This window comes from Moschus berezovskii, chromosome 27 (genome assembly GCF_049115385.1).
Source record: "Moschus berezovskii isolate FMDL1 chromosome 27, NW_MosBer_1.0, whole genome shotgun sequence".
Classification (NCBI taxonomy): domain Eukaryota; kingdom Metazoa; phylum Chordata; class Mammalia; order Artiodactyla; family Moschidae; genus Moschus; species Moschus berezovskii.
The window spans coordinates 3663344-3677173 of record NC_142486.1 but is presented as its reverse complement, the minus strand read 5'-3'; the positions used below and the strand labels follow the sequence as shown (position 1 = coordinate 3677173).

Here is a 13830-nt window from a genome sequence, read left to right as displayed (position 1 = left end):
ATTTGTTATGATGATCTGTGATCAGTGACCTTTGATGCTGCTGCTGCTGCTGCTAAGTCACTTCAGTCGTGTCCGACTCTATGCCACCCCATAGACGGCAGCCCACCAGGCTCCGCCGTCCCTGGGATTCTCCAGGCAAGAACACTGGAGTGGGTTGCCATTTCCTTCTCCAATGCATGAAAGTTAAAAGTGAAAGTGAAGTCGCTCAGTCGTATCCGACTCTTAGTGACCCCCAGCCTGCCAGGCTCTTCCGCCCATGGGATTTTCCAGGCAAGAGTACTGGAGAGGGGTGCCATTGCCTCCTCCGGACCTTTGATGTTACTATTGCGAAAAGATTGATTTGCTGAAAGCTCCAATAATGGTTCGCATTTTTTAGCAACAAATTATAGAATTAATTGAGGTATGTGCATTTTTTTTCTTAGACATACACTGTTGCACACTTACTAGACTATAGTATGGTGTGATTTTCACAGCTTTTGTAAAAGTTGGGAAACCAAACAGTTTGTGTGACTCGCTTTATTGTGATATTAACTTCATTGCAGTGGTCTGAAACCAAATCTACAGTATTCCTGAAGTATGCCTGTATTTTGTAGCTGGGGGAAAATAACTCAGTTTTTTCCAAAGATTTTGTGGAAAGAAAATGGCTAAAAACTTGTGTTCAAACCCCCAACAATACTTTTTCATAGTTCCAACTAGCAAAGCTAGTCTCCAGACTCCCAGACAGCTTGTTTAAGCTCTCTGAACATCGTTTCTGCATCTTTGTTCAGGGCTGGTATCCTCCTTTAGAGTAATTAGTACAAGTCAGGTTATTCTGTCCTTCAGTAATTCTTCAGATGCTTTCCCCCTGGAAATGCACTGTCTGGCCTCTAATGTGCCTCTCTCTCGTTTCAGTTGCCTACAATAGACTTTTTTGACTATTCTAAATTGGCTCCTCTTGACCAGCGCTGCTTCATCCAAGCTGCTGACCTCCTGATGGCCGACTTCAAAATGCTTAGCAGCCAGGACATCAAGTGGGCCTTGCACGAGCTCAAAGGACACTATGCGATCACCCGGAAGGTGCTCTCCTTGGTCTTCTGGTGGGGCACACCTCTCGACTGCTTCTTCCTGTGAGAACAGGATGAAGAGTTCAGCTTGCAGAAGTTGGGATGGTTTATGATGGCAAAGAGCTAACGAGTTTGTCAGGGTGAAGCTATGTAGACAAAGGTATTTGCTGATCTGAAAGAACTGAATGAAAAGAAACACAGATTAGAAGCAGGAACGTTATGGTATGACCATAAGGACATGGAGTTCCCCATGGAATTTGGAGTGGAAGGGTGTGTTCCAGTGCTGTTCCTCCCTGGTGTGCTTTCTGTCTTGGGGCTGGTCCCACGATCCTCCCTGAGAAGGCTCAGTTACCAGTTAACGTGAGGCAGAGTCCAGAGGGCCGGGAGCCCAGCACTCCCCAGGGAGTGGTAGTTTGCCTCAGAAGAGAGTGGGCAATTCCTGAAAGCTCTCAAGGTTTTCTTTCTTTCTTTCTGGACTCTAAATAAGATTCCACTTAAGGGCCTCTGTTCCAGATCTTAGAAGGGTGCTGGTCGCTGCTGCTGCTAAGTCACTTCAGTCATGTCCGACTCTTAGCGACCCCATGGATGGCAGCCCACCAGTCTCCTCCGTACATGGGATTCTCCAGGCAAGAGTACTGGAGTGGGGTGCCATTGCCTTCTCCGCTGGCTGCTAGTGAGTAGCAGACATGCTCCATTTAGTGCAGCCCCCTTTACAGGCCCTTTGATGACAGCCAGGACAGAAGAGCAAGCACCAGCAGGTCCTTGACCTGTTCCTCTTCTCTCCTGCCTTTAAATCGGTTTCTCTGCTGAAGTTCTGGTGACTCTTAGCAGACAGTGTGCTTTCCAGAAGACAAGCAAATGTGGAGTTACTTTACTTGTGAAAACACCCACTAGGTCTTAGCATGAAAGAAGGTGAGCATCGGTGAATGTGCTGAGTCTAGGCCCCTTCCACTTTTACCTTGATAAGGTCCAGGCATCTGTCAGCAAACTCCTAATTACAGGTTCATTTTAGTTTAAAATACTCTGAAGGGATCACAGAGATAATGCCTTCTATTTCTGATAGATAATGCTTTCTCATTCCCCCTGCTAAAGAGGGAATGTCTGTACTGTCATTCAAAAATGAATGAGCTTCCCCCTTCCAAATTAACGACCTTGAGAAAGAAGGGGCTCTCTCATCTTTCGGGCCCTGTGTGGCATCTTTAGTGATCCTGTGGTGCCTTACACATTTTCTGAGCTCCCAGGAAGCCCAGATGAAAAGTAAAAGGGTAGCAGCAGGAGACAGCTCCCATGATCTGGAGGTGGGTTGGTCCTCATTAGAAATGTCTCTGCTTACATCCTGAGGTCAGTAGAAGTGACTTCGCCAGCAGATGCTTCTCCACATTGAAAGTCTGATCATCCCTCAGCTTGTCATTATTTGGGTGGAAATTGTAGAGTTTTATGGCTCAGTTCTTGTTCATAGCTTCGTTATCCTTTTCCTCATTTGTCTGGCCCTTTATATCTTTTGTGGTGTCTGTTTGGGTGGTTAATCTAAGATTTTACAAGATTTTGTAAAGCGATGGGTTGGACTACTTGAATGAACATCAGGTATTTAAGGGGAAATAATGTTTGACAAAAGCTAAAATCTGATGTGCCCTTTTAGAACGCCTCCCTGTTGTACACATAGGGTGCACAAGACCTGTGCCTTGTAGGAAGTCGTGCTCACATGGACAGGGAGGTAGAAAACACGCCCTGAGGGGCTTCCTCGCTAGAGCAGTGGCATGTCTTCTCTGCATCACTCCGCAAACATGGTGATAGCTTAGGGAAGATGTGCTGACTAAGGCAGAGTCAGTTCTCCACGGATTCCTGTTTTTTTCCCTGTTTACTGTAAATGTCAGACACATAGACAAGTAGAGGTGGTATTGTACCAAGCCCCTGCACACTGTCACTCCTCTTCGGCAGTCGCCAGCTCCGGCCCGGTCTTGTATTTCCACCCCTACCCGCCTACCCCTACCTGAAGTAAATTCTAAGGCTTCATTTTTTTCATCCATAAAGTATTTCAATATTAATTTTTAAAAGATAAACGTAAAGGCAAACACAAAATATTTAAAAATCTAATCAAAATACCATTATCACACCCTAAAAAGTAACATCGTCAGATATCCAGTCAGCATTCAGATTTCTCTGAATATGTCATAAATCTTTAAACAGCTTGTTTGATCACAGAATTCCAAGTAAAATATGTTTATTACATGTGGCTGGTGAGTCCTTGAATCTCTTAGTCTGCAAGCTCTCTTTCTCCTTTGTTTTTCCTTACTGCTTATTTGTTGGAAGAAAACTGGCTTGTTTTATCTTAGAGGCTTCCATGGTCTGAGTTTTTCTGACTGTACCCCTGCACTGTAATTAAACAGTTTGTTTGTTTCCTGTAAACTGGTTACATACAGAATCTTGATCAAACTTAGGTTTGATTTCTCACTTATATTTTAATTCTAGTTCTGCCACTTGTCGGTCTTAAACTTGCAGAGCTTTATGCCTGCTGCTTTCTCCATGCCTGCCTTGTGACTGTCATCTCGGGGTTGTCCTTCACTTTGCCTTTGACAAGGATAAATTTTCTTTGTTGAGTTCACCAAAAAGTTCGTTCAGGTATTTGTGTACCATCTTACGGGAAAACTTGAACCAACTCTTTGGCCAGCCCGGAGATCCTGACAACTTTCTGTGTCTTGCTTTACACACTCATACTTGACTGACAGTTCGAGTAGGTGGAATTCTCCCCTCCTAGTTTTTCCCAGAAGTTCTGCCGCAGGTGTGACTGCCTCTTTCTGTCAGGCGGTCGCACATTGGGAGTGTCACAGTGCGCATACAGGTTTCTTCCCTCGTGAAACTTAATGCTGCTGGACAGGGCCGTCTTTTTTAACCCATCCTTTAACTTCTGTTGTGTGAAGTGGTCATTCTCAGGGTCTTACCCGGGCTTCTTAGATTTCTCCCTCCTTAGATGGTCACCTTTATCTCCATACAGGTAACATATCTCTATCTCTGGACTTGACCTTTCCACCAGGCTTCACAGAGGAGTCTCTAACTTCTCAGCTTTTACATCAGCAGATGCCAGTTATCGTGTTTTTAGGTCATCCTTTAAAGGGAGTTTGGCTGCTGTCACAGATGCCCTGAAAATTGTAACCAACCTGAATCCTTGATTGTTAAAACTGGTACTTTGGGTATTTGATTTGCAAGTTACCACGTTTATAAAATGCAAGTCGTAATAACTTGTCTTGTTCCCTTTCCTGGGTTTTAGAGAATAGCCTTCGTTCAAGGGTGGGGCATTTTACCTGTAGATAAAATTTGGTATGAATTAGTAGTCTTGCAGCTGAGTACAAGCATTGGTGCCTAAGAATTTGTGGGGAATACCTTGTATAGTGGGAATTCCAGAAAGGCAGCAAGGGAGGAGGCACTATAGCTGTGGAGGACGCTGACCAGGGATATAGAGAGGCAGCAAGATGAAACTTGGTGGAGTTTCACTGAATCTGACTGAGCACACAGTGACAGCAGAGGAGCTGTAGTTCCAAGACTGGCCTGAGTCCTGTCCTCGCTTTAATTCAGGCTTGCCCTTCATTGTAGCCTTGCTTCCCTTAACCATGAAATAAGTAGTAACCTCCCTTAGACGACTGCGGTGAGAATTAAATGAGATAAGTTAAGGACTTGAAAGGGCTGCATGCAGTGCTCAGCTTATAGGAGGTGCATACAGCAAATGTCAATTCCCTTCTGATTCCCACACTGAGGAGCTTTGAAAAGGAAGGGAGATAGGAGTTAGGTTAAGATGCAGGGCTGATCCTCTCTCTTAAAATACTTGTTTTGTTACCATTTTACCGGAGGGATGCACACTGTTTAAGATAAGCAGCTTCAGAATGTGCTTTAGTAGCAGCATTCTTATACAGATGCACATCCCTGTAACCTTCTATTTACCAAATGTGCGTTAGATCAGATTGTGCGTGTTGCTGAAGGTACACTCTGGGCTGCTGTAACAGTCCCTGTCCTAGAAGCTCAGAGTCTAGGGGAGGAAATAACATGAAACAGGTCACAAAAAAGTATGTAATTACAACTGTGATAACTATTCTGAAAGAGTATAACGAGAGGCCCCAGTTATATAACTGGAGGGTGGTCTGAGCAACTCCAGGAGGGCCTTTCTGAGCAAGTGACATTTAATCACACCCCTGAGTGTTGTATAAGCAGGAGGAAAGTAGGGAGGGAGGGCAGGGTGTGAAAGAGAGGCATGTCATTTCTTGGGATGAGGATTCCTGTGGAAGAGCTAATTTGGAGGAGAAGGTAGTGAATTCTGTCTGGGAAACACTGAACTGCCAGCATGCGGGGTGGGCCTCAGATGTCTGAGTTAAAACAATTCATTGAGTGGCTGAATGGACCAGAAGTGGGGGAAATAACGGACTGGAGAAGGGATTTTGAGATTGGTCAGCATATAGAAAGGGACCTCACCAGCCTGGGTGAGGTGCACTTGAAGAGACTGTCAGGTGAGGAGAGCCAGGCCTGCCTGGAGGACTACCCACGTGGAAACACCAGGCAGAGGCGCAGGCAGCGAGGAAGAGAAGGTAGGAGAGCGGGCCAGGCCGCGTTGGTGTCACCGCTGAGGTCCAGGGAGGCAGGGCCGAAGCGGAGGCAAGGGACTTGGCCCTGTGTTAGGGAGGTGAGCAAGTGGAGAGGGGGGTAGAGGCCAAGGCAGAGGGGGTTGGCGCTCCTGGGAAGCGAGGCGGTGGTGTGTGCAGATGGCCTTTTTGATAAGCTTGGCTACAAAGAAGGGAAGAAAGTGGAGCTGGTAGTTGGAAGAGAAAGGTGGTCTGGGAGGAAAGGTTTTCTTTTAAGATAGCAGAGACTTGATCACCTTTGAATGCCTATTGGAAAGATATAAAAAGAGGGAGAAGCTAAAGCTGTGGAAGAGAAGGGAGTGTCTCTGGCATAAGCGTCTTGCAGTCCAGTGTTGAGTACAGAGTGGGTGAAAGCAGCGAGAGCGTGGGGGTAATGGAGACGGGACTGGACCCGAGAAGCACCAGGCAGTGCGGTGCCTGTGACCCGCGACTTGCAGCCGCTTGTTACCTGGGTTAACCTGTGCGTATTCATGGAGCCCTCTGGTAGTTTGTTTTCTCACACACCTCTTTATCAGTCAGCATCTTGGTTCTGCCATTACAGCAGTTGTTGAAGGAGAAAATGAAATAGCGAAATGCTACCTGCCTGCTTTGCCACTGCCTTTTCTGGTAAGCCATATAGGGAAGGTAGCTGAAACTGTGAGTCACAATGAGATTTGGGATTGCCTGTGTTTCACGTATTCTTGTGTCCCATTTACAGCAGTAACCTTTCCCTTTCTCAATTTTTAGGCCTTTTCTGACGCCATTAAAAAATGGCAGGAGCTATCGCCAGAAACCAGTGGAAAAAGAAAAAAGAGAAAAGAAATGAATCAGTATTCTTACATAGATTTCAAATTTGAACAAGGTAATGGCCAAATGTGACTGTTAATGATGGTGAGCGGTCCCCTCCCACACAACCCAAAGGGGCCTCGTGCTGCGGCTGCCTCAAGTGCCCTGTCGTAGCAGTCTGAGGAGTATCACTGACGCGGCTGCTTTGATGGCACGGCAGTGTTTTTAGAAAGTGGCTGCGTCTGTCATCTTCTTTCTGCTTGGGATACACCATGAAAGGAACATTGTGTGTGGTGTTAGAGATTTGTGTGTAGGGACATTTTTAAGCTTGAGGGGAAAATGGATCTTGACGGTTTGACAAGAATTAACCTTATGACTACTTGGTAAAAAGTGGACCAGTGCTTGGTTGCTTACTGCAGAGGAGTCAGGTACATACCTGAGAGGGTGGGTTCTGCACAGCAAAAGCCACACAGCTCTTAAGTTGCCACTTAATCTGTTTAAGTTCTGTTATTCATATTGATGAAATAACTGCTGAAAGCTCTCTCCCAAGAGGTTACTTCCGGTCTCGTTCCCCTCCTCGCTGCCACCCTCCCAAAGGTAAACTTGCTGAATTTTGCAACAGACTTGATCTTAGTTGCTTATGTCCAAGAAAAGAGTCCACTTCAGCTTTTCCTGTGGATTATTTCTTAAATGTTTCCCTTTTCTCCTGTTTGTCTTTCTGTTACACCTGTAATTAATTTCATAACTTCAAGTGTGTCTACATGGAAAATTCATGAGATAGCTATAGAGTTGGAAAGTATCTGAATTTTTGAGCTCTTCAGGATCTAAAAGAAAACGTCCGAAGTTCTGACTTGTGAGGGCACCAAGCTGCTCTGTGAAGCAGTGCTCTCCTGACGATGTTCTCACAGATCTGTGGCAGAACGGAAGTGAGGACAGTGCAGGGGCAGTTTTTCATCCTGCTGAACTTACCCCTGTTGAGACGAGGCGCGCCTCGCCAGGCACACTAACACGCAGTCATTCAGCGTTTGTTCCTGGCGTTCAGTGGCAGAGAAAAGGAAGCATCACATCACAAGGGGGGCTACTCCCTTCTCGGTCAGCTGTGTCTTGTAGAAAGTTTTTCCTTTATATCACGCCAGGAATGTGCCTCCTGAGGTTTCCTGCCACGGTTGTGGTTCTTGGGTTTAAAATCTGTTGCCTCTTCATCTTCCCGGTTGCCCTTCTGTCTTTCTCTAGCTTGTCTTTATCTCTTTGAGAGGTTGGGTATACAAGGCTGGACAGAGTACTCCAACAAATGAGGTCTGCTGTTTGAAGGCAGCAGCTGGGATTCAGGTTCTATCATTTCAGCCATTCAGCCTGAGAGCACCTTAACTTCTTAAAATCAAACTACGTCCCGCCATTGACTCACATTAAACTTTCATCTTCTTACCCACCTTGCTTTTTAAGTCGTAGACCTCTCAGTTTTGATGCATTTGGTATTTTTCACTGTGAACATCACCTCATTAGTTTCAGCCCATTCTTTCAGGTATACCTCTGAAATTTTTTCTTTTTTTTTTACCTCACCACACATTATGTGAGATCCTAGTTCCTGGAGCAGGGGTCAAACCTGTGCCTCTGGCAGTGGAAGTGCAGAGTCTTAAGCACTGGACCTCCAAGGAAGTCCCAAGATTCTGATTCTTAACTTGGTCTTACCAAGATCATCTTTAAGGACACTGAAAGTTTAGAAATAGAAAATACACTTGATTTACATTTATATCTATGACTTATAAGTAGTCTTTTTTTTTTGAAAGGGGTTTATAAGTACATAAGCTTAGACTCATTCATTTGTTCCGGGAATCCCATTCTTTACTTTTTCAACTGTTTTCCATCCAAGCATTACTGTTTGAGCTGTACATCAGCTGGCAAAGAGAGAGAGACCAGATTCTCCTTCCAGTGTCCTTTTTCATTGTGTTATGAGCTGACCACCACATAGCCTCTCATAAGGAGTATGGATAGAACTTGGATGTAAACGGAACATCAATAAAAATGCAGCATGTCCACTCTAGCAAGGCTGACAGAAAAAAGAAGATGCAAATTGGAGTTACTCTTTATAGGGTAACTCCTGTATATCAGGAGTTACTCTTCATAAGGGCTTTCACTGTAGACCCTACAAACATCCAAGGAGGAATACTGTGGACATCTGTACATACATAATTTTGACAGCCTAGATGAAATGGATGGTTTCCTCAAAAAACAAACTACCAATAAACTTACCTATATAAAATAGATAATTTGGATAATCCTATAGCTGTTAAGGAAATTGAATTCATAATTTTAAATCTTCAAAAAGATCTCCAGCCCCACTTGGTTTCACTGGAAAATTCTTCCAAAACTGCTCCGAAGCAGATGACATGACTGTAGATATATACAGCTTCCAGGAAGTTCAGTAAGGTTTCGTGGTATAAGATCAGCCTACAGAAGCCAGTGTTTGCATGTATCTATATGCTAGCAGTGAGCGTATGGACATCAAGGTTTTCAGTACAATACCACTTAAAGTCATTTTGAAAAACTTAATAACTTCAGTGTGAATCTGACAAAACATGTGTGGGACTTATGATGAGAACTGCAAAACACTGAAGAAAAAATATAAAATAAAAAAAGATATAAATAAATGAAGACATGTACTGTTTTCATGGGTTGGAAGACTCACTGAAGATATAAATCCTCTCCAAATTGATGCCCGTGCCTAGTGTGATTTCTGTCAAAATCCCAGCAAGATTTCTTTTTGCAGATACAAGCAAGGTATCCTGAAATTATCCTGAAGTTTATATGGAGAGGCAGGGTACTAGAATAGCTAAAATAATCTTTTAAAAAAAGAGTAAAGTGGGAGAAATCAGTCTCCTGGATTTCAGGATTTACTCCATAACTACGGTGGTTAAGACTAGGTGGTCTTGGCAGAAATATAGTCAAATAGATGGAACAGAACAGAGAACCAAAAACTGGTTTTCTAAATAGTCAATGAAAAAATGTATTAGTTTTTTAAAAGAGTGAACAAGAGGAAAGCAGAAAAATAAAAAAACGTATCAGGGTATAGAGATCACCAAAAAACAGGCTTTTGTGAGTAAATAGAAAATCTGGATGGAATGGATAGTTTTCTAGAAAAATGTACATTACTAAATCAACCAAAGAAATACAAAACCTAAATAAATAAGACCAGTTGCAAAATCTGACATTTGTCCTTTTCTTAGCTTGTGTTCTAAGTGTTATTTATTATAAATCTGGGTACCGCATTTTCAGAATAAAAAAATTTTAAAACATGCATGAAACACATTTGCACCTACCAGGATGGCTCAGACTAAAAGCTGACGACATTGCTGGCAGAGGGAGAGTGTGAATTGGAACAGGCACTGCCGAACACTAGCACTGTTTTCTAAAGCTGACCCAGCAGTTGCGCTCCTTCTTGTGTGCTCCGCTGAACTGCAGACACGTGTGTAGCAGCTCTGGATGGCGACCCCAGCCCGTTAGCCCGCCTGTCCTCAGCAGTGAGCACACGATGAGTTGCGGTGCATACACACAGTGCTGCACGGACAGGGCAGGGGGCTCTTCCAGTTGGATCATGAGGGGTGGGTGTGGAGAGAAAGAATGTCAGAAATTGCACGGAATGTTGGGAATGGCTAGGAGCCCAGTTTTCCCAAAAAGAACGTTACGGGAAAGTCACGTAACTTAACATCCTGGTAGGAATAGGCAGGGGACCAGGCCACATAAGACTGGGATGGCTGCCTGGATTCCTAGCAAAACAGTTGTCTGCATGATTCTGCATTGTCATGTATCTTCTAGGTGACAAAAAAATAGAGAAGAGGATGTTCTTTCTGGAAAATAAGCGGCGACACTGTAGGTCCTATGACCGGCGTGCCCTCCTTCCAGCTGTGCAGCAGGAGCAGGAGTTCTACGAGCAGAAAATCAAAGAGATGGCAGAGGTGGGAGGCTGTGTTTGGAGTGTGTTTCTAGGATTCTGGTTTGCTGGTAGGGCTCAGTGTAAAGCTGTCTTTGAAGATTTGCCTCTTTTAAGTGATTAATTTGAATAAGCTATGAAGTTTTTAAAAGGAAAACAGCTAGGTTTTGTAGTAATACTGACTAAAATTCACAGTTTCACGAATCAGATTTACGTTATTTTTAATTGGCACTTAGTAAACACATCTGTTTCACCTTCTCCCTCTACTGGGAGAGGAAAAAACAGATTCCATTTAGCTCTTTTATTCTTCCAAAAGTGAAAGTGAAAGTCAATCAGTCATGTCTGACTCTCTGACCCCATGGACTATATAGTCCATTGAATTCTTCAGGCCAGAAATGTACTATCAAATGTCCAAGTCAGCTGGAAGATACAAATTTGGTTATTTAATACAGGCAGACCTCAGAGATATTGTGGGTTCAATTGCAGACCAGTACAATAAAGTGAATATTGTAGTGAAGCTCATCATAAAAATTTTTTGGCTTCCCAGTACATAGAAAAGTTATGTTTACACTACAGTGTAGTAGGTGTGCAGTAGCATTATGTCTAAAAAAACAGTGTCCAAGCCTTAATTAAGAAATACTTTATTGCTAAAAAATGCTAACCATCATCTGTGTTTTCAGCAAGTCATAATCTTTTCGCTGGTGGGGAGGGGGTGGTCTTGCCTCAGTTTTGGTGGTGGCTTCTCACTGATGAGAGTGGTGCTTGCTGAAGGTTGAGGTAGCTGTCCAAATTTCTTAAGATGTGGCAAAAATGAAGTTCGCCGAATTAATCAATATTCTTCATTTCATGACTGATTTCTCTGTAACGTGCTATGCTGTTTGGTCACGTTTTACCCACAGCTTTCAAAATTGGAGTCAGTCGCCTCAAATCCTGCCGCTGCCTTATTAACTAAGTTGGTGCGATTTTCTAAATCCTTTGTTGTCATTTCAGCAATCTTCATAGTATCTTTACCGGTAATTTCCATCTCAAGAAACTCCTCCTTTCTCTTTTTTTTGGTTCTCTGTAAAAAGCAGCTCCTTATACTGTGAGGTTTTATTAACGAGATTGCAGCCGTTCGATTCTGATTCTAGGTCTCTTCTTGTTTATACCACATCTGCAGTTAATTCTTCTTTAAAGTCAGCCGTGAGAGTTGGGATCAGCTTCTTCTAAACTCCTGTTAATGTTGGTGTTTTCATGTCTTCCCATAGATTACAAATGTTTTTTTATTGCATGTGGAATGGTAAATCCCTTCCAGAAATCTTCAGTTGACTTTGCCCCAGATTCGTCATAGGGATCACTATGGCATATAAACTTACAAGATGCGTTTCTTAATAAGTCTTGAAAGTTAAAAACTAACTCCTTGACCCATGAGATGCAGGATGGATGTTGTGTTAGCAGGCATGAAAACATTAGTCTCGTTCCTCTCCATTGGATCTCTTAGGTGACCAGCAGCATTTCAGTGAGCAGTAATATTTTGAAAGGACTCTTTCTCAGCAGTAGTTCTCAGCGAGCTTAAATTATTCAGTAAACCATCTTGTAAACAGATGTACCATCATCCAGGCTTTGTTGTTCCATTTATAGAACACAGGCGGAATAGAGATAGCCTAATTCTTAAGGGCCCTAGGATTTTTGGAACGGTAAAAGGAGCACTGGCTTCAGCTTCAAGTCATCAGGTGCATAACCCCTAACAAGAGAGTCACCCTGTCCTTTGAAGCCAGGCATTGACTTCTCTCTGTCAGTGAAGGTCCTTGATGGTATCTTCTTCCAATAGAAGGCTGTTTTATCTACATTTGAAAATCTTGTTTAGTATGGCCACCTTCATTCATGATCTTAGCTACATCTTCTGGATAACTTGTTGCAACTTCTACAACATCATGCACCCACTGCTTGTTTTTGCACTTTTATGTTACGGAAATGGCTTCTTTCCTTAAACTTCATGAAGCAACCTCTGCTGACATCAGACTTTTCTTCTACAGCTTCCTCATGTCTTTCATCCTTCATAGCTTGGAATAGAGTTTGGGCCTTGCTCTGGGTTGGACTTTGGTTTAAGAGAATATTGTGGCTGAGAGATGGGCCACTCTTCCTTTCACTTGAATGCTTCGAGACCATTGTAGGGTTGTTAATTAGCCTGTTTTCAGTATTGCTGTGTCTCGAGGACTAGGGAGAGGAATGGGGAATGGCCCATCAGTGGAGCAGTCAGAACACACGTGACATTTATCGGTTAAGTTCGCTTTTATGGTGCAGTTCGTGGCACCCCAAACAGTTGCAGTGGTAGCATCAAAGGTCACTGATCACCTTAACAAATACAATAGTAATGATGAAAAAGTCTATTGTGAGAATTGCTAGAAAGTGACACTGACACATGAAGTAAACAAATGGCTGTTGGAGAAAAAGCACCAGCAGACTTGCTTTGATGCAAGGCACGAAACTTCAGTTTTTGTGGGTTTTTTTCTTTTCCTTTTTTTTTTTTTTTGAAGAGCACTATCTGCAAAGTGCAATAAAATGAAGTGTGCCTGTATGTATTTTCTAGACCAGAAACTCAAACTCAGATTTGGCCCATGGACCCCTGAGTTCCCCAAGACTCTTTAGGATATCTGCGAGGTCAGATCTCTTATAACCGTTTTATAGTTTTTTGTTTATTTTCCTTCTTTTATGTAAAAGCATGTGTGTGTGTGTGTATATATATAGAACATTTTTTTCTTACCTAAAAGGTACACACTGTTCTGCCCTTACCCTTTTCACTTAACAGTGCATCCTGATGATGACTCCACAGCAATCCATGGAGATTTTTCTCCTTCCTTTAAAAACTGCCTAGTGTGCCATTGTCTGCAGTACCAGAGTTGACTCAGTTGTTGCCCTTTGACTGGACATTCAGGCTTCTTTCCAGGTTTCTGCTGTTACAGATAGTGCCATGATAAATAACTGTCTGCATATATCATTTCGTATTTCTGCCCCAGGGTAACTTTGGAATAGATTTCCTATAAGTGCGATTGATGAGTTAGAGTGTAGATAGTTAGGTCACTGTTAACATCATGCCAAATTCCCCTCCGTGGGGGTTGCACTCTTTTGCGTTCTCACCAGTAATGTAGAAGAGTGCCCGTTTCTCGATAGCCTTACCAGCAAAGTATGCTGTCAAACTTGGTTTTTACCCATTCCGTTTTTTTGTTTACTCACATGCTGTTCTACACTCTTAATAAGTGTTTTATGTCAGTCTTTTATTTCTTCTGTAGTTTGAGTCAGATTTAAGAGTGTTTTCTCCATATACTCTCCTACTTGTAAAGTTTCCGTTTTTACATACAGCACTCTGATGCATTTTAAATTTATTATCAGTTAACTTTTTAAACTAGTAAACTATATAACTGAAGAGATGACTATTAATTGTTATTTTATGTTTATGAAAATAAATGCTAAATGGTTTATGACATCTTGA

At 42.9% G+C, this 13830-nt stretch overlaps 1 protein-coding gene across 2 annotated transcripts in view; it reads left to right on the top strand.

The window, feature by feature from the left end:
• RNF216 (ring finger protein 216) overlaps nt 1-13830 on the top strand; it is a 121797-nt gene that overhangs the window by 26647 nt on the left and 81320 nt on the right. For both annotated transcript variants that reach the window (XM_055410373.2, XM_055410371.2), the window contains exons 7-9: nt 892-1056; nt 6395-6509; nt 10247-10386. In XM_055410373.2, coding sequence (XP_055266348.2) covers nt 892-1056; nt 6395-6509; nt 10247-10386 — 420 coding nt within the window. The remainder of the gene's footprint in view (nt 1-891; nt 1057-6394; nt 6510-10246; nt 10387-13830) is intronic.